Source organism: Jaculus jaculus, chromosome 5 (genome assembly GCF_020740685.1).
Source record: "Jaculus jaculus isolate mJacJac1 chromosome 5, mJacJac1.mat.Y.cur, whole genome shotgun sequence".
Lineage (NCBI taxonomy): Eukaryota > Metazoa > Chordata > Mammalia > Rodentia > Dipodidae > Jaculus > Jaculus jaculus.
The window spans coordinates 50,080,927-50,108,126 of NC_059106.1; the positions used below are offsets into that span (position 1 = coordinate 50,080,927).

Here is a 27,200-nt window from a genome sequence, read left to right on the forward strand (position 1 = left end):
ATCCCAAGTAACACACATATACACACACATGGCATCAAAGATCATTTTCATGCTTGGTTGAAGTATAATTGGATTTTTAGAATTCTGGGGGGAAAATTATAATCTGTAATTTATAAAAAGGGACTTTTCTTCTATTTTTTTATAATCATGGAAAATGCTAATAAAAATTTTTAAAAAATGGACTTTTCTTGAGGTTCAGTAATTTCCCGCCCTTAGAAAATATGGTTTCACAGAACACAATTCCCAACCTCTAGACGCTTACTTCACTGGAACTCCCATCCTGTAGGAGAATGAAAAAGTTGACCTTAAAAATGATGGCAGCTACCTGGTTTCTGTGCCCTCTTCCAAGATGGCAACCCCAGGTTAGCCCGGGCCCTGGCCTGAGGCCGCTTCCGGGTTCGGCAGGGGGCGTGGTCCATAGAGTAAAGCCCAGCGTGCTTCTGCCCGCGACCGCGGCGCGCATCAGGGCGCAGGCGCGGGGAGGGGTTGGGGGAGGAGGGAAAGCGGCGAGTAAGATGGAAGATGAGGAGGTCGCTGAGAGCTGGGAGGAGGCGGCAGACAGCGGGGTAAGGAGGAGCCGCCACTCCGCGGCAGGGCCGGGCAGGAACAGGCGTGAGGCGAGTGCCCAGGGAGCGGGTCTGGAGATAGTTTTCCCCCAGGAAGGTCTCCACACACCGGGCCGGAGGAGTAGGAGAGGCCCCCGGCCCCAGAGCGCCGCGAAGGCCTCTTAAAGGGACCGCGTTCCATTTTTTTTTCTCCTTCCACCTTTGCCCGGTGCACTTCCCTCCGCCCCTCTCCCCCCGCCACCCCCGGTATGCGCGTCACTCGGAGCTTCCCATCCGCCACCCTTGGCGTCTTTTCCCTGAAACCTCCGCACCTCAGGGACCATTTTATAAAGTTCATGTGCTCTGATGAGGGAGGGCCTCTCGGTGGCTTGGAGGGCTTGCGGGACAGAGCGGGAGGAGGTCGCTGAGGGCCCCGAGGGTGCATTGCATCCTCTGGGGGCCACCCCATCGTATGCTAAAATTCCCCGTCGCTTTACGCCTTCCGCCTCGGTGAACAAGCTTGGGGACTTTTTTTTTTCTTTCCTTTCTTCTTTTAGTTTTTTTTTTTTTTTTTTCCTGAGCCCGAGGGCAAACAGGTCTCCTGGGGACTTCAGCGGAGTTGGGGGAAGCTCGGCACACCGCCGCTCTCTCCAGTCCCCTACGTCCCCCACCCCAAATCTGCAGAGTCGGGAGGGTTTCGGATCTGAGTTTGGGAGCGGGCATTGTTAGATACCTGCATTCCTGGAAGGGGAGGGGAGCGATGACCAATCCTCCTGATTCGGAAAGCTATAGGAAAATAGTTGATCCCCAGTAGAACCTGCCAGTTCTATTTAGGCTCTTGATTTATGTGGTCTTCTCAGACTTTGTGGTTCAACGGTGATCCTCGTGAAGACAGGGGTGATGCTTTTTTGATGCCCATGTGTTCGTATCTGTGCCTTGCAGTGCTTGGGTGACATCCACCTTACAAGGCTTGTGGCTGGGGGAGACAAATGCACCAGGATCTTTTGACCCGTGTTGCAGTGGGTGTATTTCTATGGGAATGCTGAAACTTGGCTTCGAAGGGTTTTTTTCCCCCCTCTCAGTGGTTGAGCATTTCTCCCAGGATTGATGTCTTCCCACATAGTATAGCCGAGTATTTGACGGTTATTTGGTAGTGTTTTTAGATGAAAATCTATTCGGTTTGTTGAATTAAGGCTTGAATCAAGAGGGCAAGTTGGAAGATTTTATAGGAAGCAACAGGTGTCATTTGGGTGTTTATTCTTTCCACCAATACTTCTGAGTGTGAGCTGTGTGCTAAGGCAGTGTGCTTTGCGCTAGAGGATGCACAGTTTCCTGGAGAGGTATTTATTACCTACCAATAACAGTGAATCATGCTGACCCCCCTCATATCACCCCTTGCAAAAGTTTGGCTAGTGTGGCTTATGATGTTACTTGGGCGCCTGCGTCTTTGGTTTTTCCTTAGCTTTTTTTTTTTTCCCCTTGGAGATAGGGTCTCGCTCTAGCCCAGGCTGACTTGGAGTTCACTGTGTAGTCTCAGGATGGTCTGCCGAGCCATGATCCTCCTACCTCTGCCTCCTGGGATTAAAGCATGTGCCACCATGCCCAAGTTCCCTTACCTGTTTTGTTTTGTTTTCTTTTTTAATTTGAGAGAGAGAGAAAAAATATGGGCACACCAGACAGCCACTGCAAACGAACTCCAAATGCATGTGCCACATATGGCTTACGTGGGTTCTGGGGAATTGAACCTGGGTCCTAGACTAACCTGGAATTCCCTCTGTAGTCTCAGGCTGGCCTTGAATTTATGGTGATCCTCCTACCTCTGGGTCTCAAGTGCTGGGATTAAAGGCTTGTGCCAAACCTGGCCTTTATTTTTGTGGTTTTGAGGCAAAGTTTCACTCTTGGTTGATGTGGAACTCATTCTGTAATCCAGACTGGCCTCAAACTCAGGGTGCTCTTCCTACCTCAGCCTTTAATCTCAAATGTTGGGATTAAAGGTGTGTGCTGCCACACCTGGCTAGGCTCTGAATAAAGCACAGTTATGCTATGCAGTGAATTCCAGGTCAGCCTGGACTAGACTGAGACACTACTCCAAAAAAAAAAAAATTCAATTCATGGGGCTTGGTGGCTCACTCCTTGCCTTTCATCTCAGGCTAAGGTAGTGAGTTTGTGGCCAGCTAAGGTTACTGAGTGAGTTCTAGGTCAGTTTGGGCTAAAGTGAGACCCTGTCTCAAAAAAAATAAATTTCTGTCTGCTTATTGACATCTGAAGTGACAGACAGCAATGATTCCTGTTATAGTAATGAATTTTGAATGCTCTTCTCAGAAAACCCATGAAAGCTGACTGGGGTGGAGAAACTAGCAGATGGGATTTGAGTAATCTGCCATCGTTATCCCTACCCTCCATCACCACAATAGGTTTGGTCCTGCTAAAGTTTCCTTCTCCTGTGTCAGCCTCCGAAGTCACTGTTTCCTTTCCTCTGGATCTTCAGAATACTTGATATGGAGTCTATTGTCCCTTCTGGGAAGACTAAAAGAAGCAACTCAGCTGAGATGGCTCAGCAAGCAGTTAAAGTGCTTGGACGTGCCTGTGTTCAATTTACCCATATAAAGCTGAACTGGAATTCCTTTGCCGGTGGCAAGAGACCCTGGTGCACCCATACACACACACACACACACACACACACACACACACACACACACGAGATGTACACATAATAAAATCTGGGGAGATGGCTCAAGGGTTGTTGATGCAAAGTCTGCTGTTAAGCTGTCCAGTACCCATGTAAAAGCCAGATGCACAAAGTAGCACATTGCATCTGGAGTGCATTTGCACTGGCGAGAGGCCTTGGTGCACCCATTCATAGTCAATCCCCCTCTCAAGTAAACCGATACATAATTTAAACAATTAAAAGGTAAAAGCCGTTTGTGGTCTGGCTTTAATCCCAGCACTTGGGAAACAGAGGCAGGAGGCTTGCTATGAGTTCAAGGTCAGCCTGGGCTACAGTGAGACCCTACCTGGAAGAAACAAAAAACGAGCAAACAGAAAAACCAGTAAGACAAGCCTTTAATCCAATCACTCAGGAGGCTGAGGTTGGAGGATTACTGTGAGTTCAAAGCCATCCTGAAACTAAGTAGTGAATTCCAGGTAAACCTGGGCTAGAGCACGACCCTACTTTGAAAATCCCCCCCCCAAAAGTAAACGAATCAGTGTTGATGTAAACTTCATGTAAGTTAGATATTGTTGAAGAGTAAACCACCCAGGGTCTTATGTATGCTAAGTACATACTTTTTACTGAAGTATACCTTCAGCACCCGCTTTGAACTTTAAATATATATATACATATGTATATATGTATCCACACACATGTATATATGTATGTATATATATGTATATATACATACACACACATACACATATATACATACACACATACACACATTTTGTTGTTTTTTTGAGGTAGGGTCTCACTCTAGCTTAGGCTGACCTGGAATTCATTCTGTAGTCTTAGGGTGGCCTTGAACTCATAACAATCCTTCTACCTCTGCTTCCGAGTGCTGGGATTAAAGGTGTGCGTCACCACAATTGGTTTAATTTTTTTTGCTTTTCAAGGTAGAGTCTCACTGTAGCCCAGGCTGACCTGAAATTCACTATGTAGTCTCAGGGTGGCCTCAAACCTACAGCAATCCTCCTACCTCTGCCTCCTGAGTGCTGGGATTAAAGGCGTGCACTACCACGCCCACCTTGAATATTTTTGTTTTGTTTTGTTTTCTGAGGTAGGGTCTAACTCTAGCTCAGGCTGACCTGAAATTCACTATGTAGTCTCAGGGTGGCCTTGAACTACCTACCTCTGCCTCCTAAGTGCCAGGATTAAAGGCATGCACCACCACGCCTGGCATTTTATATATATACATACATACACACATAATATGTGTATATATTTTTAATATAATTCATTTATTTATTTGAGAGAGAGAAAAAGGCAGAGAGGGAGAAAATGGGTGCACCAGAGCCTCCAGCCACTGCAAACGAACTCCAGATGCATGCGATCCCTTATGCATCTGGATTACATGGATCCTGGTGAATTGAACCAAGATCCTTTGGCTTTGCAGGCACATGCCTTAACCACTAAGCCATCTCTCCAGCCCTAAATATTTTACTTATTTGCAGAGAGAGAGAGAGCATATACAGAGAATGGATATACCAGGGCCTCTAGCAGCTGCAAAAAAACTCCAGATACGTGTGTCACCCCTTTTTTTTTTGTTGTTGTTGTTTTTGTTTTTCCGAGGTAGGGTCTCACTCTAGTTCAGGCTGACCTGAAACTCACAATGATCGTCCTGCCTCTGCCTCTCCAGTGCTGGGATTAAAGGCATGTGCCACCACACCTGGCTTGTATTTGTCACTTTTTGCTTCTGGCCTTATGTGGGTACTGGGGAATCGAACCCAGGTTGTTAGCTTTGCAGCCAAGTGTCTTAACCACTAAGCCATTTCCCATTCCTGTTTCAAACTTTAAATCACCTTCATCTTGAGTAAATCTCAAGAGACAGCAGTTTGTAGATGGGAGACATCTTTGTGCCTCCGGAATCAGGTCAGCATCTAGCTCTTTCTGATGGCTTGAAGCCATTTCTATTCACCAGTTGTTTAGACAAAATGTAAATATAGAAGATGGAGCCTGGCCCATCTTCTTGGAAATGAGCCATCTTAACCAGGGGAAGGTAGAGGGCATGTATATAGATGAAACTGGACTGATGGTTCTGACACAGTGCCCACCTCTCATTTCCCTTGTGTTCCAAAGGGCCTTTTCTTTTTCTCCAAGTTAAGTCATATAGCCACGTAGCTAATGGGAAGAAAATATCTTTTTCTTCTTGATCCCCCCCCCTTTCTCTTCTCTTTTTCTTTTCCTTTTTGAGACAGGGACTCTTTTGGTTTTTTTGAGGTAGGATCTCACTCTAGCTAGGCAGGTGGTGTACTCCTTTAAGAGGTAGGAAGATTCCTGTGAGTTTGAGGCCACCCTGAGACTACATAGTTAATTCCAGGTCAGCATGGGCCAGAGTGAGACCCCTACCTTGTAAAACCAAAAAAAAAAAAAAAAAAAAAGAAGATATTCTTCTGGATTGAGAATTCAAAATTGTGTTTAGCTTCAACCCATGTGAGCCAGTCTCCAGACATTGCTCCATCAGTGATGCTGCATGCTTATAGGAAGGTGGTGGTAAACACTGTATATCAATTGTGTACTGGGCACTTGCATTTGAGGCCCCTACAGTAGAAGAGTCAAACAGAGCAGTATCACTTTATGTAGCAGAAGCATCAGGGGTGCCATGACTGACAGGCATGAGAGAAGGTCTTATGTAGGAGAAGATGTCCACCTAAGATGTGAAGAAACCAAATGTAGTAGTGTCCCTCTAATCCCCAGCAGGCCATGAGTTTGAGGCCATCCTGGAGGATCTAGGGAGACCCTTCTCAGAGACAAAGATTACTTGACATCCTGAATGAAGCAGTGCTGATCTGGTAGGGGTGGGTGGTGGACCAACATATGCATGGGCGAGGCTGTGAGAGGCTAGTGCATCCTTGGGACAGCTACAAGTGTTTCCTCTGGCTGGAGACACTAAGGTTGGCAGGGCCTAATGGAAAGAGATGAGGTCAGAGAAATTTGCTGGGGCCAGATTAGGAAGGAAGAGCTTTGACGCCTGGTCCTGGTACTTTGAACTTTGTCCTTAAAGCAGCAGAGGGCTTCCAGTGCCCCATGCTCCCTCCTCCTTTTGCAGTTTTAGTTGGATTTTCACTTTAGAGTTAATAACTTTCACTTCTCTTGAAAGTCTAGTGCTAGTGCTTCCTGTGGGTGCCATGCAGTGTGTGCAGTTGATTGGGTGTCAGGCACAAAAACAGATCACTTGGTTTGGAGATCCCCTAGCACTGATTTCCTTCTGTCTTGTCTTTTCTCTCTTTGTTTGTTTGGTTATTTTATTTTATTTATTTATTTATTTTTAGTTCAGGTATTCACTATGGAATTCACTATGTAGTCTCAGGCTACCCTTGAACTCACAGTGATCCTCCTACCTCTGCCTCCTGAGTGCTGGGATTAAAGGCATGTGCCATGCCCAGCTTCTTTTCTTTGCAAGCAGAGAAAGAAGAAATGGAGGGAGAGAATGGGTGCGCCAGGGCCTCCAGCCACTACAACCTCCAGAAGCATGTGCCACTTTGTATCTGGCTTTACATGGGTACTGGTGAGTCAAACTCAGATTGTTAGGCTTTGCAGGCAAATGCCTTAACCACTGAGCCCTCCTTCTGTCTTTTTATTGGGGAGGGGCTAAGGGGCTTTCAAGGTAAGCTCTCACTCTATCCCAGACTGATTTGGAACTCACTCTGGAGCCCAAGGCTGGCTTGGAACTTAACTGTCCTCCTGCCTAACCCTGTAAGTGCTGGGTTTAAAGGTTTCTGTCCATAGTGAAACAGGCAGGTAAGGTTTGTAGAATCAGACTGCACAGATCCAGGTCTACCAAGTCTTGAGGGAGCAGCCACTTCTCTGTTCTTACTGGTCTTTTTTGAAAGGCTGAGTTCTGGGAACTGCAGTGTTCTCAGGGGTTTTCTGCAAAGCATTTGGTCAATTTAGGAATGGTGAGACTGAGCCAAGCGCCCCTGAACTCTGGAAAAAGATTGGCTTCTGTGGCTTCAAAGAAAGGATAATGAGCTTTTCAGTAGGAGCTTCCCAGCCCTTTTCCCCAGGCCACATGGGGACCAGTGCCAGCGTGCTCTGGGCACAGAGGGAGCTGCCATGGTTTCCTTGGACTGTGGGCTAGAAATGCAGGCCACCACAGGCCCTGCTTTTCCTTCCACTGCAGAAGAATTTTGTGTATCTTTCCACAAGAGAAAGTCGCTGTTGTGGAGCTCTAATGACCCAGGCACATTCTTGGGGCCAGCCCTCTTTCCAGTCCCTTCCTCCACCCTGAGCATCAGACTTTGGCTGTGCCAAGTAGCAAGTAGCCTCCTGTACTTCTCCTGTCAGGACAGCTACTGACTTGTTGGTTTCCCAGGAGAAGGTCGAGTTTAGATGCCTTACCCTATGGTCAAAGTACAGATTTACTTATTTGCTCTGCTGGGGATTGAACCTAGAGTCTGGCACTGGCTAGGCACTGATATATCTCTAAGTGACCCCCTTGCCCCATCTTTTTTTTTTTAATTATTTTTTGTTTTTTTTTCGAGGTAGGGTCTCACTCTTCATCCAGGAGGACCTGGACTTCACTATATAGTCTCAGGGTGGCCTCGAACTCACAGCGATCCTCCTACCTCTGCCTCCGGAGTGCTGGGATGAAAGGCATGAGCCACCATGCCCAGCTTCCTCCCGAGTGCTGGGATGAAAGGCGTGCACCAGCCCCATCTTATTTTTAAATATTGACTATTAGACTGTGGGGGCCTGGGTTTATACCAACCACATGGTTGGTAGCAACCATAGAGATTTTTCTGTGGAATTGTCATTTTTTAAAAAATTCTGTTATTCTTTGAAATACAATGTTGCTGACATCTTTATGTAGGATACTAGTAGGAACATTAGGTTAAAACTAAACACCTCAGAAATTAGGAACAAATACCATCAGTAGTCTCTGTGTAGACAAAGCATCCTTCCCATCCCCGTGCGGAGACATTTAGAGATGTTCCTCGTTAAAAGCCATCCCCTTCCCACACAGCCACACAGAATAAGTCATTCCACTCCTAAAACAATGACCTTGGGCTGGAGAGATGGCTTAGTGGTTAAGCACTTGCCTGTGAAGCCTAAGGACCCCGGTTCGAGGCTCGGTTCCCCAGGTCCCACGTTAGCCAGATGCACAAGGGGGCGCACGCGTCTGGAGTTCGTTTGCAGAGGCTGGAAGCCCTGGCGCGCCCATTCTCTCTCTCTTCCTCTATCTGTCTTTCTCTCTGTGTCTGTCGCTCTCAAATAAATAAATAAATAAATAAATAAAATAATGACCTCCGTAAACAATTAAAATTACCACAGCAGATACCTAGATGAGTTGTGTAGGACACTTCCAATGATGCCAGCCTGGAGAGATCAGGATTGTGTCACCCACCACTCTTTGACCTTGAGAACTAAATCCCCAGCTCTTCTGGCTTGTAAATCTTTGGTGACCCTCCTCCAGCTGTCCATTCTGTTTGTTCCTCCTCTGTCTGTCTCAATGTTGACAGGCACTGTGCACAGGCTGTGAGGCCCAGGTCCAGGCTGTTGTGGAAGGGCTTCTGGGGCCATTGCAGTGCTGCTCACTGCCTTCAATCCCAGTGCACTTGAATGTTCCTTATCAGTGACTTCGTGGGGTGGAAGTGCTCTGATCTCTAGTCCTGGAAAGGAAATCTGTGAGGTCAGTGCCAGCCCTCCTTCATCCTGAGTCCACACTCTGGGGACCTTCTTGTAACAGTTGTTTGCTTGTCGCCAGATCATTTACTAGTCAAATGCTTTTGAGAGCTTAGTTGCTGGCTCCTTTGAAGTCCTTCCTGTGTTCTCACCTGTGGTTGACCTGCTTCCATTACCTGGATAAGCTCATCATTTTCGTGTCTTGGAATCTTAACCTCTGTACTAAAGAGCCACAAGAACAGTGCTGCTGTCAGTTTTTTTGTATTGGTTTGTTTTGGTTTTTTTTGAGTTAGGGTCTTGCTGTAGCCTAGGCTGACCCCGGGATTCACACTGTAGTCTCAGAGTGGCCTCAAACTCATGGCAATCCTTCTACCTCTGCCTCCTGAGCATGCCAGCACATGCAGCTGCTGTCAGTTTTAATGCTAAGCCCAGTAACCCCAAAGTGAGATGCTGGTTGAAATTGAAAATTATTTTGAGGGGCTGGGGAAATGGCTTAGTGGTTAAGGTGTTTTGTCTGTGAAGCCTAAGGACCATGGTTCGATTCCCTAGGACCCACATAAGCCAGATGCACAAGGGGGCGCACACATCTGGAATTCATTTGCAGTGATTAGAGGCCCTGCCATGCCCATTCTCTTTCTATCTGCCTCTTTCTCTTAAATAAATAATAAATAAATACCTTTAAAAATTATTTTGAGACAGGGTCTCATGAAATCCAGGCTGGCCTGCCTCAGCAAACCATGTGTGCCATCAATCACACATGGCTGGAATGAATTTTTTAAACATTTGACCAAGTGGAAAAAGATGATATAAATTATTAGTTTTTTTTTTTTTTTTAGGTAGAATCTCACTCTAGCTCTTTAGATTAAGGGTGTGTGCCACCACACCCAGCTAAGAAATGCTTTTAAGGAAGAAGCCTTGAGTACTCTCAGTGTTGCTGAGAACTTGAGGGAAACAAGGGTTTGCAATCTGTTGTGGAATATGGCAGTGGTTGGGCTGCTTGGCAACTCTGGCAAAATTCGGATGAGTGGACAGCCAGTTGAAGCAAGGGCGGTGAATGTCATTCGTAGCACCATCTGTGTCAGCACTGCGCCTCCTTGGGCCCTAGGTGAGAGCTAATTGCTGTTAGGCCAATGTGGTAAGTATTGCCCCTTCAGGTTGTTTTTACATAGTAAACAGCATGGCCTTGAGTCCTTGAGACTAAAGGTACAGGAGGATGTCGTCTTCTCAGGTTAAACTCTAGAGTCCAGTTGTCCAGCAAAAGGTACAATGGGAGCTGTGTGTTAATGGCCTCAGGTGGCTATAGCCATGCTACCAGGAGGCATATAGCTAGAGCTAGAGCCAAGAACAGTGCCTAGGGGCTTCCTGTCACTGGCCAGCAAAGAGCCCCTGAGAGCTAAATGGGAAAGTGGGTGGCTTTTCCTGAAGGCAGCAAGAATGACTGTGTGGCAGCGCTCCTTCACCCCAAGTCTTGTGTGGCTTTCCTGCACTCGTGGTTCCTTATAGTCCTTTCTCCCTGGGAACTAGAACTAATGCTCTGCAGATAAAGGAATCTCGGGTGTCAGCCCAGGACTGAATTAAAAGATACCTTTCTAGATTTGAACCATCTGATTCAGGAGGGTATCTTTCTTCTTTCTGTTTTGTTTTTGTTTGTTTTCAAGGTAGGGTCTCACTCTAGCCCAGATTGACCTGGATCTCACTCTGTAGTCCTAAACTTGCCTCAAACTCACAGCCATGACTATACCTCTCAGCCTTCTGAATGCTAGGGTATCTTCCTTCTTTCTAGATGTGAACTGCCTGATCCAGGAGGGTCTTTTTTTTCTTCTTTGTTCCATTCATATTTTAGTTAGTCTTTCTCCCTAGCTTTTTCTTGTGTCCTTTCTCTTCTTGCTTTAAATCCCCACCACCTTTCCTGCCCTCAGTGGCAGGATTACCAGCTCAGACAGATCTTCCCAAAACACTTCATACTCCTGCAGAGCTCTTAGGGTTAGTAAATCGTTTCTCCCTGTCTGGCCTCTGTTCTTCTCCAGCCCCAGAGCTGAGAGCATCTGCTTCTGCTGTAGGTTTTCCGTGAACGCTTGTTTCCAACTTTTTCCCCTCCTAGTGGAACAAAAGGACAATGGACTTTTAAGACATACCAACAAAGCCTAGACTTGATTAGATGACCACTTAAAGTGGAATGTTTTCCCTTGATGTGGGAGTAACTGAGGAAGGAGGGGTGTTGTGTGGGAAGTGGAACTGAAGAAAACAGACAAATCTGAATTTGTGGCCTGGCTGGCTTGCTCTCAACTTCAGAGTTCTGCCTTTGTTGTGTTTCATTTTGGGCCCTTCTCTCGGGCTGCCAGGAGAGAGAGGATGAGCTGAAAGCAGCAGGAGTAAAGCAGAGGCATGTAATTCAACTTGGCAGGTGAAGGAGAAATCTCTGTAGGTTGCACATCTGGGCTAGAAATGTCTGGTGGCACTTTAAAGGTACAGAGACTTCTTAGTAGATGGTCGTGCTGTTGTAGGCCAGACTGCCATTGCAAAATGCTTCTACCTTATGAAGCCTTCTTTTGGTATTTATTTACTTGAGAGAGAGAAAATATGAATGGGTGAAGCAGGGCCTCTAGCCATTGCAAACAAATACCACCTTGTGCCTCTGGCTTATGTGGGTACTAGGAACTTGTACCTGGGTTATTAGGTTTCACAGGCAAGCATTTTAATCGCTAAGCCATCTCCAGCCCTGTTTTGGGTTTTTCTAGGTAGGGTTTTACTCTAGACCAGGCTGACCTGGAATTAATTATGTAGTTTCAAACTATATAGTCTCAGGATGGCCTCATACTCAGCGATCCTCTGCCTCTCAAGTGCAGGGATTAAAGGCATGTGCCACCACACCCAGCTGTCCAGGCTGACCTGGAATTCACTATGAAGTCTCAAGGTGGTCTCGAACTCACGGCGATCCTCCTACCTCTGCCTCATGAGTGCTGAGATTAAAGGCGTGTGCCACCACGCCCGGCAATTGTTTCTGGTTTTGTTTATTTATTTACATATTTTTTCAAGGTAGGGTTTCACTGTAGCTCATGCTGACCAGGAATTCACTATGTAGTCTCAGGGTAGCCTTGAACTCATGGGGATCCTCTTACCTGTGCCTCCCGAAAGCTGGGATTAAAGGTGTGCACCACCATGCCCAGCTTAGTAAAAACTATTTTTTGCTCTGGATTTTATTATTGAATTTGAATGCCTTCACCTGGGGTCCTGGTTGCTCTCTCCTCTGTAGTCCTTTCTTCACCTGTCATGTCACCCATTTTTGTTTTCTTCTACCTGGTAGTGTTACTTATTCACTGTGGAGGCATTGTGTTCAGTGCCTCTGCTGAGTGCCATCAGGGGATTCTAGCTGGACTTCATTGAGAGCACCCTTGGATATTCCAGTAAACTCTGAGGTGAAATAACAGTGACTCTGTTCCACCTTCTAGTCAGTGTGCCTGCTGCTTTCCTTGGTAGACCTATAACAGGCCCCCCTATAACAGGCCCCTCTGCCACTTAATGTCCTTCTTTTTATTTTTTGGTTTTTCGTGATAGGGTCTCACTGTAGCTCAGAATTCACTATGTAGTCTCAGGGTGGCCACGAACTCACAGCCATCCTCCTATCTCTGTCTCTCAAGTGCTGGGATTAAAGGCATGCACCACAATGCCAGGCTATCCCTCTTTTTTTCTGTGGTCAGAGCAGGCAGGATCCTGGGGCTTAAATGCAGACCACTCCTTGCCCTTCCCTGAGCTTTATTCTATAGAGTTAGGTGATTCACCCTGCCTGATGGAGAGTTCAGTACAGCTCGTAGGGTTTTGGAGCAGGGTGCTAGTGTGAGAGCCTGGTTTCCTGCTCCCAATCCTGTAGCCTCTAGACAGTGAGGGCTCATGGGTCCTATCTGGCTGAGGTGCCTATTTCTTGCCAACTCTGAAAACTAATATGCTGTTTTTACTAAGTATTGTATTAACATTGTGTGAAAACCAAAATGCAGAAGTAATTAAAAAAGAGCAAACCCAAGTGGAGTTCTGTCCAACTTTGCTGGGTAGGGCTTCCTCCCTTGTCTATCCCACGTGGAGACCCTGTGGAGAAGCATCCAAAGCCAGACAGTCCACTGTGCCACACTGGTCATATGCAGCTTCTGAACCCTTTGGGCTAGGATCCACCTAAATTGTCTGATTTGGGCTGAAAGCTGTTTGTTTCCTTTTGGGTTCTCCTTAGCTTGCTGGGCTGGCCTTGAAGTCCACTGTCATGATGTGCTGCACTGCAGCCCATCCTTAGGAAACCTGAGCTCCTGTGAGCCTGGCAGGCCACCTGCCAGCCCTGATCTGATCTGTCCTTGGTGCCTCTGCTTCCTCTTGAGGCTTAAGGGTCAGTGCTGTCACTTACTGGCTGTATGTCTTTTGGCAAAGCAAATGTGGGGAGGGAGTGAAGATTAGAGATGGGGTGACCAGAGAATGAGTGTTACATATACCTGTGGCGCTTGCTTGAGTAATGCAGTGCCTGATGCCCCATCCAGCAACACCTAAGGTAGTTGGAGCTTAATGTTTTGGAAGGGGCAGGAGGGTTGGGAGAAGCAGAGCCTCACGCAGGCTGAGCTTGTGCTTCGCCCACTGAGTTTTCCTCCTCCGGTTTGAATAAGAGTAGGATCACTGTTGGACCCAGACAGACTGGCCTCAGGTTATGGCTTGAGTCATCCCAGTTCATTCTGAAGCTCTCTCATGTGATTCTTCATTTGCGAAACTAGGATGCGTCTCACTGCCAGAAGTGTTCCATAATCCATGCTCTGGGAGCTATTTGGGGCACTTTGGACGGGTGCAGCATATGAAAGGCCTGCTCTCAAAGCTTATATTCTATGCAGAAGATTGGCAGATAGTAATTGTTTTATACATGCATGCAATGAAAGGTAAAATGAATTGAGTAACTATGGTAGGGGTGGCATTTTATACATACTTTTATTTATTTTAATTATTTGAGCGAGGAGAGAAAGAGAATGGGCATGCTAGGACCTTCAGCAGCTGCAAATGAGCTCCAGACACATGCGGCACTTACCTTGAAAAACCAAAAATGGGGGAGGGTGGACTGGAGAGGTGGCTCAGTGGTTAAGGCGCTTGCTTGCAAAGCCTAATGATCTGGGTTTGGTTCCCCAGAACTCATGTAATCCAGATTCACAAGGTGGCACATGAGTTTGCAGTAGGTGGAGGCTCTGGCACGCCCATTGTCTGTCTCTTTCTCTCACTCTAAAATAAGATTTTAAAAGATTTTTGTTGTTTTTGTTTTGTTTTTTGAGGTATGGTGTTACTTTAGCCCAGGCTGACCTGGAATTTACTATGTAGTCTCAGGTTGGCCTTGAACTCACAGTGATCCTCCTACCTCTGCCTCCTTGTTTTTGGTTTTTTGAGACAGGGTCTTATACTGTGTAGCCCAGACTGACTTGAATTTATAGCAGTCCTCCTGCCTCAGGTTCATAAGTGCTGGGATTACAGGCATGAATCACCACACTCAGCTTACTTAAGGAAACTGGTTCTCAGCAGAGCCAGGATCCTGTCCAGGTTGTGTATGGGAAACATGAGGCACCTTGCCCAGGAGATTATGTCAGCCACTCTGCACCAGTGGCCGTGGGTGCCAGCGTCCAGTGTGTGCTCTGCTGTCACGGTGAGGGTTCAGAAGGCCCACCTTCTCCTATCATCCTTCCTCTCCCCCTCTTCTCTTTCTCTCTGTTGAGAATGCTGGCTTTGTGATAATCAGGTCCTGCCAGGCTCTGGTTCTGAGAAACCCATTGTCTCTTCTTCAGACTACCTCCCTCATCTCTCTGCTGCCCCAACCCAGGTCCAGTATCCACCCAGCTGCCCCTGTGGGACAGTCATATTGTCCTATGAGGAACTCAAGATCAGTTGCCCTTCCTTGATGTGAGAGAAGAATTAGAAACTGACAAAGATAAATGCAAGTTATCTGGGAACAGTTGCTTGCTTAATAGTTTTGTTGCCCAATTAAAGCCATTTCTGAATGCAGAGTCAAGCAAGCTCACCAGGCTTCCCAGGGGCTGAGTCTGTTGCACTGGTGACCAGAGGAATCCTGTTAGATGCTTTGAAGAAGTGGGGGAGCTCACCCCCTTGGCTTGGCACCCTGGGTACCATGGCACCAGGCAGGGTCCTGGGAGCAGGCAGTAGCAACCAAGCTCCAGAAAGGATCTACTCTGCCCCACGCCCGCACAGTTACTGGAGGGTTTGGGCTTGCTCCTCCGGCTGGCTTGAATCAGCCCTCAGGGGCTTCAGCTACCTCTAGGTTAGCCAGTAAAATCTCCCTGAGCTTTCACATCTGAGTACAGCTCCAGGGCCGCCAGTTATACCTGCACTCTTTACACCCAGCCCGGAATAGCCTGGTGTTTCTCCCCCTGGCCTTTCCTCCCTTCTCTTGACTCTCTTCCTCTCACTTTGATGATTTTCTTTCTTTGTTCTTTTTCAAAAAGATTTTTATTTATTTATTAGAGACAGAGAGATGGGTTGGGGGGAGAGAGAGAGGGAGGGAGAGAATGGGCACACCAGGGCCTCTGGCCACTGCAAACGAACTCCAGATGCATGCACCACTATGTGCATCTGTCTTACGTGGGATCTGGAAAATCGAACCTATGTCCTTAGGCTCCACAGGCAAGCACCTTAACCGCTAAGCCATTTCTCTAGCCCTCTTTTTTTTTTTTTTTTTTTTTGTTTTTTTCCAGGCAGGGTTTCATTCACTCTAGTCCAGGCTGGCCTGGAATTCACTATGTAGTCTCAGGGTGGCCTCGAACTCACAGCGATCCTCTGATCTCTGCCTTCCCTCCCAAGTGCTGGGATTAAAGGCGTGTACCACCACACCTCACTTCCTTTCGCATCCACTTCTTTTTTGATATTTATTTATTAGAGAGGGAGAAAGAGGCATATGAAGAATATGGACACACCAGAGCCTCCAGCCACTGCAAACAAACTCCAGAGGCATGTACAGCTTTGTGCATGTGCCTTACGTGAGTCCTGAGTAATCAAATTTGGGTCCTTAGGCTCTGCAGGCAAGCACCTTCACTGCTAAGCCATCTCTCCAGTCCTCATCCACTTCTTAATATAGTTTGTTTTGTAAAACAATTTTGGGGGAATTGGAGAGATGGCTTGGCAGTGAAGGTGTTTGCCTGCAAAGCCAAAGGACCCTGGTTCGATTCTCCAGGACCCATGTAAGCCAGATGCACAAGGGAGTGCTTGCATCTGGAGTTAGTTTGCAGTGGCTGGATGCCCTGGCGCACCCATTTTCTTTCTCTCTTCCCCCCCTTTCTCTCAAATAAATAAATAAAATATAAAGCAATTTTGGGAGCTGAGATGACTTAGCGATTAAAGGTACTCACAAAGCCTGCCAGCCCAGGTTCAAGTCCTCAGCACTAACAAAACCAGATGCAAAGTGCCACAAGCATCAGGAATTGGTTTTCAGTAAGAGACCCTGGCATATCCATACATACACATGTGCAAATAAATAAAAATTTAGCCAGCTGTGGTGGCACACACCTTTAATCCCATCACTTGGGAGGCAGAGGTAGCAGGATCACTGTGGGTTTGAGGCCAGCCTGGGACTACAGAATGAGTTGGGCGAGAGTGAGACCCTACCTCAAAACAACAAAAAAATCTTGAATTCAGAGTTTCCTAAAATAGCAGGCGTGGTCTTATCAACAAAGGCTTAAAAGTTGCTTTCTCCTGTTTTTAGGCAAGGCCAGTGCTCTTTGGTAGTCTGTAGCTTCCAGGTGCCCCTGTATGTAAAATGTGGCTTTTGTTGGCCTGGGCAGACCCTTGGTTTCCACCCCTTTGAAAGCATTGTCAATGTTAAACCATGTATTTATATGGAGAGGCTTGAATAGGCCATCTTTCCAGGTCAGATCTAAATGGTGCAGTGCAGAGCTTCAATAAAGGATGCTTGTGGAAAACCTTAGAAGACTTAGCACATTATATTTACTCAGAAAACAGGACTAGAGGCTGAAGAGATGGCTCAGCAGTTAAAAGTGTTTGCCTGTAAAGCCTAAATGGCCGGATTCCATTTCTCAGTGCCCACAAAAGGCCAGATGCACAAAGTGGTGCATGTATCTGGAGTTTGTTTGCAGTGGCAAGAAGCCCTGGTGTTGCAGTCCGGTTCACATTGCTGGTAGAAATCACCCAACCAAGAGCAGCTTCTGGGAAAAAGAGATTTATTTTGGCTTACAGGCTCGAAGGGAAGCTCCATGATGGCAGGGGAAAACAATGGCATGAGCAGAGGGTGGACATCACCCCCTGGCCAACATAAGGTGGGACACAGCAACAGTCAGGTGTGCCAAACACTGGCATGGGGAAACTGGCTATAAAGCCCGTAAGCCTGCCCCCAACAATACACTCCCTCCAGGAGGCGTTAATTCCCAAATCTCCATCAGCTGGGAACCTAGCATTCAGAACGCCTAAGTTTATGGGGGATACCTGAATCAAACCACCACACCTGGTATGCCCATCCCTCCCCCACAGAAATCAAAAATAAAACATAAAAAAAAAAACACTGGCTTTTTGCTGACACTGCCGAGGTGGGTTTTTGGAGGGCAAGCTCAGATGTGTTCAAGATTCATCTTCACTACCGCTGCAGTCTGGGAAGGCTGCCTTGAGGTGTGATAGATGCTAACATTGCTTCACACAAGGGGCTGGCACATGGAATCTAGGGAGTTGCCGAAAGCCTTAGATTAGTGGACAAGCCCATCTTTTTTGTGCTTGCATCTGGTCATAATGAGCCAATGTATGTCCAGTTGGTGGGGGCCCTTTGCTGAGCACCAGGTCACTCTAATTAAGGTTGACAGCAGCAAGAAGCTAGTGTAGTGAGTAGGCCCCTGCAGAGCTGATGGAGAGAAGAAACCCGTACAGTAGTTGGTTGCGTTGTATAGTGAGTTGGGGACTGTGGCAATGAATCTCCTGCTAAAAATGTCATGGAAGAGTACTTCAGATGTAATAAATGAACAAGTGAAAAATTGGCTCATTTTCTTAGCTAGAAAAAAAATAATAGCTGGGGGTAGTGGCACATGCCTTTTATTCCAGCACTCGAGAGGCAGAGGTAGAAGGATTGCCATGAATTCAGGGCCAGCCTGAGACTGAATAGTGAATTCCAGGTCAGCCTGGGCTAGAGTGAGACAGTACCTCAAAAAAAAAAAAAAAAAAACCTGAAAAAAAGAAGAGAAATAACAGTGGTATTAGAATTAATCCAGTTTTGACACAAACTACACAGTGGTTGTAAAATCTGGGTTGGTCTGTCAGTTCTCTTAAGTTTACTGGGAATTAGAACTCATTGAATGTTTCATTCGGTACCACTGTGTTCCAAACTGGAGTGAAATCTGTGCACGCCTTCCTAACCTCTCCAGAGACTGATGGAGCCTTCTAAATACAATGGGTTGTGCTGGCCATATACGTCCTGACCAATGGGGTATGGGTCAGAATGCATGCCAGTGTTATACTGTATTTAAATTCAGTTTCATATCATTAATCTAACCTTGTATCATTTATAAGAGACACAGAAATAAAGACATGAGAGCTGAAGAGATGACTTAGCAGTTAAGGCACTTGCTTGCAAAGCCAAAGGACCCAGGTTTAATTCCCCAGGACCCACATAAGCTAGATACACAAGGTAGTGTATGCTTCTGGAATTTGTTTGCAGTGGCTGGTTGCCCTGGCGTGCCCAATCTCTCCTCTCTCCCTCTGTCTTTCTCTCAAACAAATAAATGAATAAAAACAAAAAAACTTTTGTTTTGGTTAGTTGTTTTGAGACAGGCAGGGTCTTATGAGCCCAAGTTGGCCTGGAACTCTAGCTGAGGATGAGCTTGAACTTCTGATTCTCCTACCTCCACCTCCCAAGTGCTGGGATTACAGGAATACACCATGACACATGACTCCCTTTTACCTTATAAAGGGTTTCCTAACCTAGAGACTATTGATTTGGGGAGAGGGTCTAATTATTTGTTGTGGGATGTCCTGTTCGTTGTAAGATATTCAACAGCTTCCTTGGCCTCTGTCCCAAAGCACTGGAATTCCCCTGGTAGTGTCAACCAAAAAAAATGTCTTAACCTTGCCAAGTAGCAATGGTCTAGTCCTCAGCTAGTGGCACTTGTCCTGAGAAGAGCAGTGAGACTCCTATGGAGCGTGGAGGTTGTGCCTTGTTCTGTGTATACACTCTTCCCACATGGAGTCACCCAGAGTGCCTGGTGCTGGGGACAGAGAGCACTGACGCCCTGCCATGGTGGGAGTTGAGGGCCAGAGAGTGTTGGGTGATAGTCTCACCTTATCCGTGTCATCTCCTCCTCGCCTTTTTTCTAAAATGGTGGCTCTGTGACAGCACTTGCCAGGCTCCGTTTCTGTGAGGAGATCCATTGTCTGTCTCTTCTTTAGATCCCTCGGTCCACTTTGGAAATTTAGGAACTTTAGTTCCATAAATAGCAGGCTTTTGTTTTCCTCTATGTCTTTTGCTAGGTGCATGCTAGTCACAGAAAGTTCAAGTGCATGCCAGTATAGCATAGATTATGAAATGTTTGATACATGTGTTCTTGAAGGGATATAAAAGGGACAGTGTGCCTCCAGGGAGCAAGTGCTGAATTACTCTGGTAGGATCAGAGAAAACTGCACAGAAGAGGAGGCATCAGGTTGTGCAGAGTAAATGGAGGCATGCAAGGGTCAAGGATGTTGCCGGCACGTGGAGCTGTGCCCAGGGGTCGGATAACTCAGCCCTGCTATAGTGCAATAGGGACAGAAGACAGGAGAGTTACGGGTGAGCAATGCTTCAAAGCCCAGAGGTGGTTCTGTGAGCAGTTGGGTGGGGGAGTGACATATGAGATAGATGCTGAGAAAGTTGATTAGAGTGGCTCTTTGAAGGATAGGCCAGAAGGCTGTCTGGAAGCCATGCAAAGGACCTAGCTGTAAGATGAGGTCCAAAATAATTGCTGTGGCCATGGGGCTAAGAGGGAGACAGACCCACCAGAGAGGACCAAGTCCCATGCCCCAGGTTTAGTTGAAGGACATAGTCATGTCCCTGGCTAGAGAGAGGACTGCCCTTAGCTCTGAAAATAAAAATGTAAGCTTTTATTTGAGAGAGATTTTTTTCCACTTTTATATACATTTTTTTCCTCTAGGAAATAGACAGACGATTGGAAAAAAAACTGAAGATCACACAAAAGGAGAGGTAAGGCTGCTGTCTGGCGTGAGGGCTCGTGTTCTCTGCCACTGGAGATCTGGGTAGGCAGTGTTCTCCAGCTGGCTGGTAGGATTAGCAGGTCCGGCTCCTCCTGAGCAGCCAGCCCTTCCTCCCAGTTGGAGACCAGGATGAGGTGGCCTGAGGCTTTGGGATAAGGCTGGGAGTTGCACTTGCCTCAGTGGGCCTCCTGTGTGAGGTCACCTGATGGAAAGTGGGGAGGTAACAAGTTGCAAGATTTGGGTGTTAGGTTTCACTGTGTCCCAGTGGCTCTGAGATGTAGGACAAGTTGTCCCGTCTCCCTCCTCCCCCAACACACACATTATCTTCCTCTCTGACAGTTTGGACAGGTGGTTCTTTGGGACCTTGGTGACTCGGCAGTTTAGGATCTTGTGAGCGTATCTTGGGGAAAATTCTTGCAAGACATCTGATACTAGCTTTGTTTCCCATCGTGCAGCGGGGGAGCTGGGTTTCAGAGCAGAGGAAACTGACCTTGGGTTCAGGTAGCCTGTTGGTTGCAGGGACAAGTGATGGGAAGAAGGGTAGAATGCTGGATTTGCTTAGCAGGCTGCAGTGGGTGCTGGCCCTCTCCCCTGGCTTTCCTGGCTCCCTGCTGCTGTTATCAGGGTGCTAGCTCCTTGTCTGCTCATCTCAGGCGCTGTTATTGCTCTGGTCACAGGCTCCTTTTCCTGTTCCTCACCCACCCAGGACCCCTCCAGTTCATCTGGAACAGCTGCCTCCTAGTCCCTAGCCCTGCTGACATCCCAGGTTCTGGAAAAAGTCTCTGGTTCTGCATAGGCTGCTGGTTGACGGCTCTGGAGGGTTCCGGTGGTCAGGGTGAATGGCTGGGCATTACTGCCTTGTTTCCTTTCTAAACTTGCTGTGTTTCCATCCCTTGCTGTGTCATTTTCTCTCTCAGTGTGGGGAGGTCTACCTCTTAAGGACATGTGGCCTTGATGTGCATATCCTCCAGCTTTGGACAATGCTTCTCTTGAGCATTGTTAAGCACTGTTCCAAGAATCAGCCTTTGCCCCCAGCCCCGCCGCTGTCCTGCCAAGCAGAGAGCCCGCTGAGGGAGATTTCTCTGCTCAAAGGCTCTTGTAAGAGGCGACTTGCTTGTCTGGCACAGCTTGCCTCTGAGAGGTCACTTGCAGAAGACAGAGACAGTTTGGTAAATCATGTCTTGGTTGTTGCCAGGTAGGGATAGTACAGCGGCGCCTGTGTAGTGGTTACCTGGTTCAAGCACGTGTTGCTGGAGACCTGGCCGAGGGGCTTCCTGCTCACCAGCTTCCGACAGGAAAGCTGGGCTTTTAGTCCGTCTTTGGATTCTGGATGTGGAATGTTTAGTCCTCAGGGGCCAAGTGGTGCTTTCCTGGCGGAGATGCCAGGAGCAGGCGGTGAGCTGGCCCCTGCAGGCTTAGGTCTGTACAGCAGCTTCTGTGTGCCTAGGAAGCTGGTGGTGGCAAAGCTGACTCATGAGAGACCCTGCTTGAGGGGTGGGCATTGGGGTGCCTATTGAATACTTAGGGGGAAGGGAAGACAATGGTGGGGTGTGGGGTATGGAGCTGCTCATGAACAGGTGGGATCTGTGAAGCTGTGTTTGCTTTGTCAGCAGGCAGTCCAAATCCCCTCCCAAAGTGCCCATTGTGATTGAAGACGATAGCCTTCCCACGGGGCCCCCTCCCCAGATCCGCATCCTCAAGCGGCCCACCAGCAACGGTGTGCTCAGCAGCCCCAACTCCACCAGCAGGCCAGCTCTTCCCGTCAAGTCCCTAGCACAGCGAGAGGCTGAGTACGCCGAGGCCCGGAGGCGGATCCTGGGCAGTGCCAGCCCTGAGGAGGAACAGGAGAAACCCATCCTCGACAGGTGAGTGGCGAGTGTAGCTCAGGAGGGAGAACAGGGCCTGGCTTCCTGTGGAGGAGTAAGCAGCCAGTAGAGTCATGTGTGGAATCAGGGCCTGGAAAAGCCCGAATGCTGCCGTGGGGCACTTACGGCCACCAGGAGGCAGTCCTGCACAGAGGTGAATGCATGCCTTTGGGCTAGGCTCTGCCAGCACCTCTTCTTTTTAAAAAAAATACTTTACTTATTTGACAGAGAGAGAAGGAAGAAGCAGATAGAGAATGGATACGCCAGGGTCTCTAGCCACTGCAAACAAACTCTAGTTGCATGCACTACTTTGCACACCTGGCTTTATGTGGGTACTGGGAAATCACACCCAGGTCCTCAGGCTTTGCAGGCAAGCACCTAAACCACTGAGCCATCTCTCCAGCCTCAGCGCCTCCTCTTAATTTAGAACCACTTAACCTGGTGCCTAATCTGAGAAATGGGTTTGTGGTCATACCAGCCTTGCCAGCCAGTCACTGAGTGCCCACTTACCAGGGAGTAAGTGGATGTAGGGTGCTGAGACCTGCCTGGCACCCTGGAAAGGACCCATGCCATCTCTCTCTTCTGGGTCTCCAGTAACCTACTGTGATTTTTGTTTGTTTTTTTTTTTAATTATTTTTATTTTTATTTATTTGAGAGCGACAGACACAGAGAGAAAGACAGATAGAGGGAGAGAGAGAGAGTGGGCGTGCCAGGGCTTCCAGCCTCTGCAAACGAACTCCAGATGCGTGCGCCCCTTGTGCATCTGGCTAACGTGGGACCTGGGGAACCGAGCCTCGAACCGGGGTCCTTAGGCTTCACAGGCAAGCGCTTAACCGCTAAGCCATCTCTCCAGCCCGTTTTGTTTTTTTTGAGGTAGGGTTTCACTGTAGCTCATCAGGCTGTCCTGGAATTAACTATGTAGTCTCAGGGTGGCCTTGAACTCACGGCAATTCTCCTACCTCTGCCTCCTGAGTGCTGGGATTAAAGGTGTGCGCCACCATGCCTGGCTCTGTGATTCATCTATTTTAATGGATTTTCTAAATTCTTTTTCACTTTTTAAAAATATTTATATTTGTATTTTGTAAATATGTTGCTTTCTGGTAAGATAGTATTTTCTATATAGCCTCTTACTAATGGTAAGATAGGGTCTCTGTAACCTAGTCTGGCCTGGAATTTACTATTTAGCCCTGGCTGGTTTTGAACTCATGGCAGTTGACCTGCCTTAGCCTCTTGAGTGTTGAGATTACAGGCGTAAGCCGTCCAACTTTACTTTTCTGTGTGCTAGGGATCAAGCCTTTGGGCCTCAGCAAACTAGGCAGGCCATCTTCCACTGAGTTCCATCCCTACCCAGCACCTCTTTCCAATTTTGAGTGGCTTCTTTGACTTGGAATTCTGGCACTAGAGAACTAGTCAGTATACTTTGTCTCCCCCCCCTTTTTTTTTTCCCAGCTTTTTCTTTGATTTGTTTGTTTGAGACAGGGTCTCACATGGTAGCCCAGCTGGCCTGGAACTCACTATGCAGCAAAGGCCAGCCTTGAACTACTCACCATGATCCTTGTGCATTGGTCTCCAAGTGCTGAGATTGCAAGAGTGTACTACCAATGCCTTCCTTGCATAGAAGGAATATCCATTCTCTGTTAGTTCCTCTTAGTTTGTACCTTTCTGGAGTTGAAAGGTCCTGTTCTCTCGCTGTTCTTAAATGTTGTTAGTTGTTAGCTGTGGATGGAGGGAAGCAGGAGGCAGACTGGAGAGGACCAGGTGGCTCCTGAGTTCATAGCCAGTGGTCTTTGCCTGGCCCAATACTGTAACACTTGGTTCTGTGGAGGATATGCTGCCTGTGGCCACCGCCCCTCACACCCCCACCCCCACAGGACCGTATGTGTGCAGCCCCTTGCCTATAGATGAGTAATTGCAAGCCAACAGGGACTGACTGGTTCCCCCTTCCACCTGCGGGGGACTGTCAACTTGGAAATGCCCCTGGTCTGTTTGTCAAGGAAATAGGCTCATAGCTACTTTGCCATCTACCCATCTGTAAGCATGGGTGATTTTAAGATTTCACCTCCATCAGGCCTTTCTCTCTGATTTTTCCTTTCAGGCCAACCAGGATCTCTCAGCCTGAAGACAGTAGGCCGCCCAGCAATGTGATCAGACAGCCTTTGGGTCCTGATGGCTCACAAGGCTTCAAACAGCGCAGATAAATGGAGGCAAGAAAGGATGCTGCCACCGCCACCGCCTCCTGGATTGTCTGCCATGGGTCGCACTGCCGAGGCAGACATCTGGACTTGAGCAGGGGGAACGACCTGATTTACTTGCACTGTGATCCCCCTTGTTCTGCCCACTGTGACCTTGAACCCCATGCACTGTGACCTCCCTCCTTCCCACTGTGATCGGCATGTCGACAAGGGCTGTCCCAAGTCAGTAGAAAGGGAAAGGGTGGGGACTAGGGGATGGTTGGAGGGACCCACCAAGGACTCAGAATAGAGGGTCAGACAGTGCCACTTGGGGTAAAGCCAGTGCCAGCAATCACAGTTTATCATGCTCATTAATTTGGGATTTCAAAACACAAATGAGACTCCCACCCACCCCCAGGTGCATGTCTTCATCACTTAAAGAGTAAGTTCCTTTTGAAATAGCCTTTCCTTTTTTTCTTCCTATTTTTGTTTGTTTATACAAATATCTAATTTGCAAGAAAAAGTGCATGGAAGGGGTTTTAGCAGTTTAATGAATTTTTAATTGAGAAAGGATAGTTTGGTAGTCTACTTAAACAATGTTTCTGGGAGAGTCGCTAGAAACATTAACCAATAAGATTTTGGTGAGCTTAGCTTCTGGATTCCTCCTGCCGCCCAGAAGGGGGCGAGGCTCTGTGGCCCCTGCTAGATGAACACCTGTGCCTATACCACCTTCCTCCAGTCCCGGTGCCTTGGCCCTGCCTGGAGATGGCTCCAAGAGCCTAGGGGAGGGTGCCAATCCCACCTCTATTTCGGGAGATGGGGAAAGTGACAGGCTTCCCCTTTCCCCATCCCTCAGGGCAGTTCCCTACCTGCCAGGCCAGCTGCTCCTAGAGGCCAGCAGGGAGCTTCAGGCAGGGAAACTGCGCTTCCGGCTGCCCGCCGACAAGCGGGTGAGATATTTGTTCAGTGTTTGCTGGCAGCACAGGACTAGGGGAGAGAGTCAGGCTCCAGTACTCAGGTCCTGTGCTTGGTGTGGTCAGTAGGCATAGAGGCCTGCCCCTTCCAGCAAGGCTGGAATTCTTAAGGATCTGTGGTGCTCCAGCTCAGAAACTCCACCTGGTACATTTCCCATATGGAATAAGTACCTGAGGAGCAGAACAGTCCGAATGAAGGTGGGAAAAGAAAAGCTTTGTGTTGCAAAGGTGGTTGGCCAGCTAGCTCCTCAGAGGCTAGGGCTGCCCTTTCCCCTCTTCCCAGAGCAAGGCTGGCATTACTCCATTTCTGAGCCTGGAGGTTTGCTTTGCCTACTTGAAGAGGTAAAGAGGGCAGCTGAGCTTAGTCAGCTGCTCTCAGACTCTAGTCTCTGATGCACTGCGCCTTATCCCTCAGCCAGCCTGATGGCCATTCCACTGCTAACCAGCAGATGGGTTTTGGAGTAGGTGGAATGGTTTTGAATTAGGGCAGCTGTAGTGATGGCCAAGGTGGCAAGCTTGGTTTTGTAGGACCATCCACTTTGGGTTTGCTGGTTCTTAGCCATACCCTTTGGCACTGGTAGGCCATGCCCTTGCCATGACCCATGACATGACATCTTCCCCCTAGGAAGATGGGCTAGCTGCCAACTGAATCAGAAGTCGGTCTACTGCCCAGCCCTAGACTGTGAATTCAGCCAGGAGTCATCTGTGTGTGAGCTGGAACAGTTTTAGTCAGTCCAAGGCTGTCACCTCTAGGAGCAGGCAGGCAGGAAGATGGCTACTATCTTAGTCCACTACCCTGACCAAGTGTCCACATTGTAAATGTCTAGGGCCCACCTTCCAGTTACAGTGCTTTTTGGCCTGAGAAAAAACTGTCCCAATCAAAGAAGGGTGCAGAGTAGTCCAGGTTGAAAGGCCGGAAGTGACAGCTGCTCAGCCCTTGGGACCATCTGTACTTGCCCCTCCCATCTGGTGGGATCAGAGGCAGGCTGGCTGGCAGTTGGTTGTCTGCATTGAAAGGATGCACCTTGATCTGGCCAAAGAAGGGCTCTGCCCACAGCGTGCCTGTATCCAACCACCAGCAGTCATGTCCTTGACCTCCTAGATAGAGAGGTGGCAGGTAAAATGAAAGAAAACAGGAAACTTGTGTTGGGAGTGGGTGGGGAATGGGAAAACGGTTTGGATTTTGTGTGTATGTGTGTGTGTATGTGTGTGTGTGCATTGTTTTTAGTTGTCTGTAACTTTCCCTAAGTGCTTTTTTTTCTCTTTTTTTTCTTTTCTTCAAAGTAAGTTGCAGGCTTTGGCTTGGAAATCCCCAGGGGTATGAGGGGCAGGAACCTGAGGCCCCTTTGTTTGCCTTCAAGGTACTGCTCCTCATCTAGCTCTTCCTGAACCCCACAAGCCAGGCCTCAGTCCTTCCAGCTAACCGCTTCCCATGAGCCACTGCTCTGATGTCAGCCTGTAACCAAAGGAGCTGGGGGTTTGGGCCTGGTGACCAGCCCTTTTCAGCCCCCTCAATCAGGGTGCTCCCCACCTGCAGGCAGGAGGCAACACCCTATCTGCTGCCATCAGTCCCTTCCAGAGCCCACTTGCCCCGCCTTGCCCTGCTCTGCCCCATCTGGGGGTGCTCTGCTCAGGGATGGGCTGGCAGGGCTGTACCTAGCCTCCCTGGCAGGCAGAGACCTAAACCTCTGGGGTCCTGCTTCTGGTCATGTGACCCCAGGGGTGCACCCTTGGGCATCTGAACAGAAGGGAATGGGAGGGAGGTCTGCACCCTGCAGTTTTGCTCTGCTGGTATAGCGGGCAGCTCCCCACCCCCACCCTGCCCCGCACTGCGGGCTCCTGAGTCGGCAGATTAAGCATTTTATAAATTGTATTTTAAATACATGGTTTAAACTTGTCAGATCTTTGTCCTTATTTCTGTCTCTGGCCTCCTGCCTCTTGCTGTGGTTGCTATTAAGCCCTGGGTGGGGGGCGGGGAGGCTCCTGCTCTCTCAGGAGGCTGCTGCTTTCAGAGGCCAACCCTTCCCCTGGGGACTTAGTGGATGCTCACCTCTCTCCCCTGGGGACTTGATGGATGCTCATCTCTCTCCCCTGGGTACTTAATGGAT

The 27,200-nt window shown here is 48.1% G+C and overlaps 1 protein-coding gene across 4 annotated transcripts; it reads left to right on the forward strand.

Annotated features, from left to right (window-relative positions):
• Positions 1-483: 483 nt before the first annotated feature.
• Positions 484-26,992, forward strand: Szrd1 (SUZ RNA binding domain containing 1). 4 transcript variants are annotated; one of them, XM_045150412.1, is made up of 4 exons: positions 484-566; positions 20,022-20,071; positions 21,693-21,947; positions 24,043-26,992. In XM_045150412.1, exons 1-4 carry the CDS (start codon positions 516-518, stop codon positions 24,143-24,145), a joined length of 459 nt encoding a protein of 152 aa, XP_045006347.1. In that variant the 5' UTR covers positions 484-515; the 3' UTR covers positions 24,146-26,992. The 4 variants fall into 4 exon arrangements, with proteins under 4 accessions (XP_045006347.1, XP_012804001.2, XP_045006348.1 ...); XM_012948547.2 differs by having other exon boundaries at positions 21,696-21,947; XM_045150413.1 differs by lacking the exon at positions 20,022-20,071 and having other exon boundaries at positions 496-566.
• The last annotated feature ends 208 nt before the right edge of the window (positions 26,993-27,200 follow it).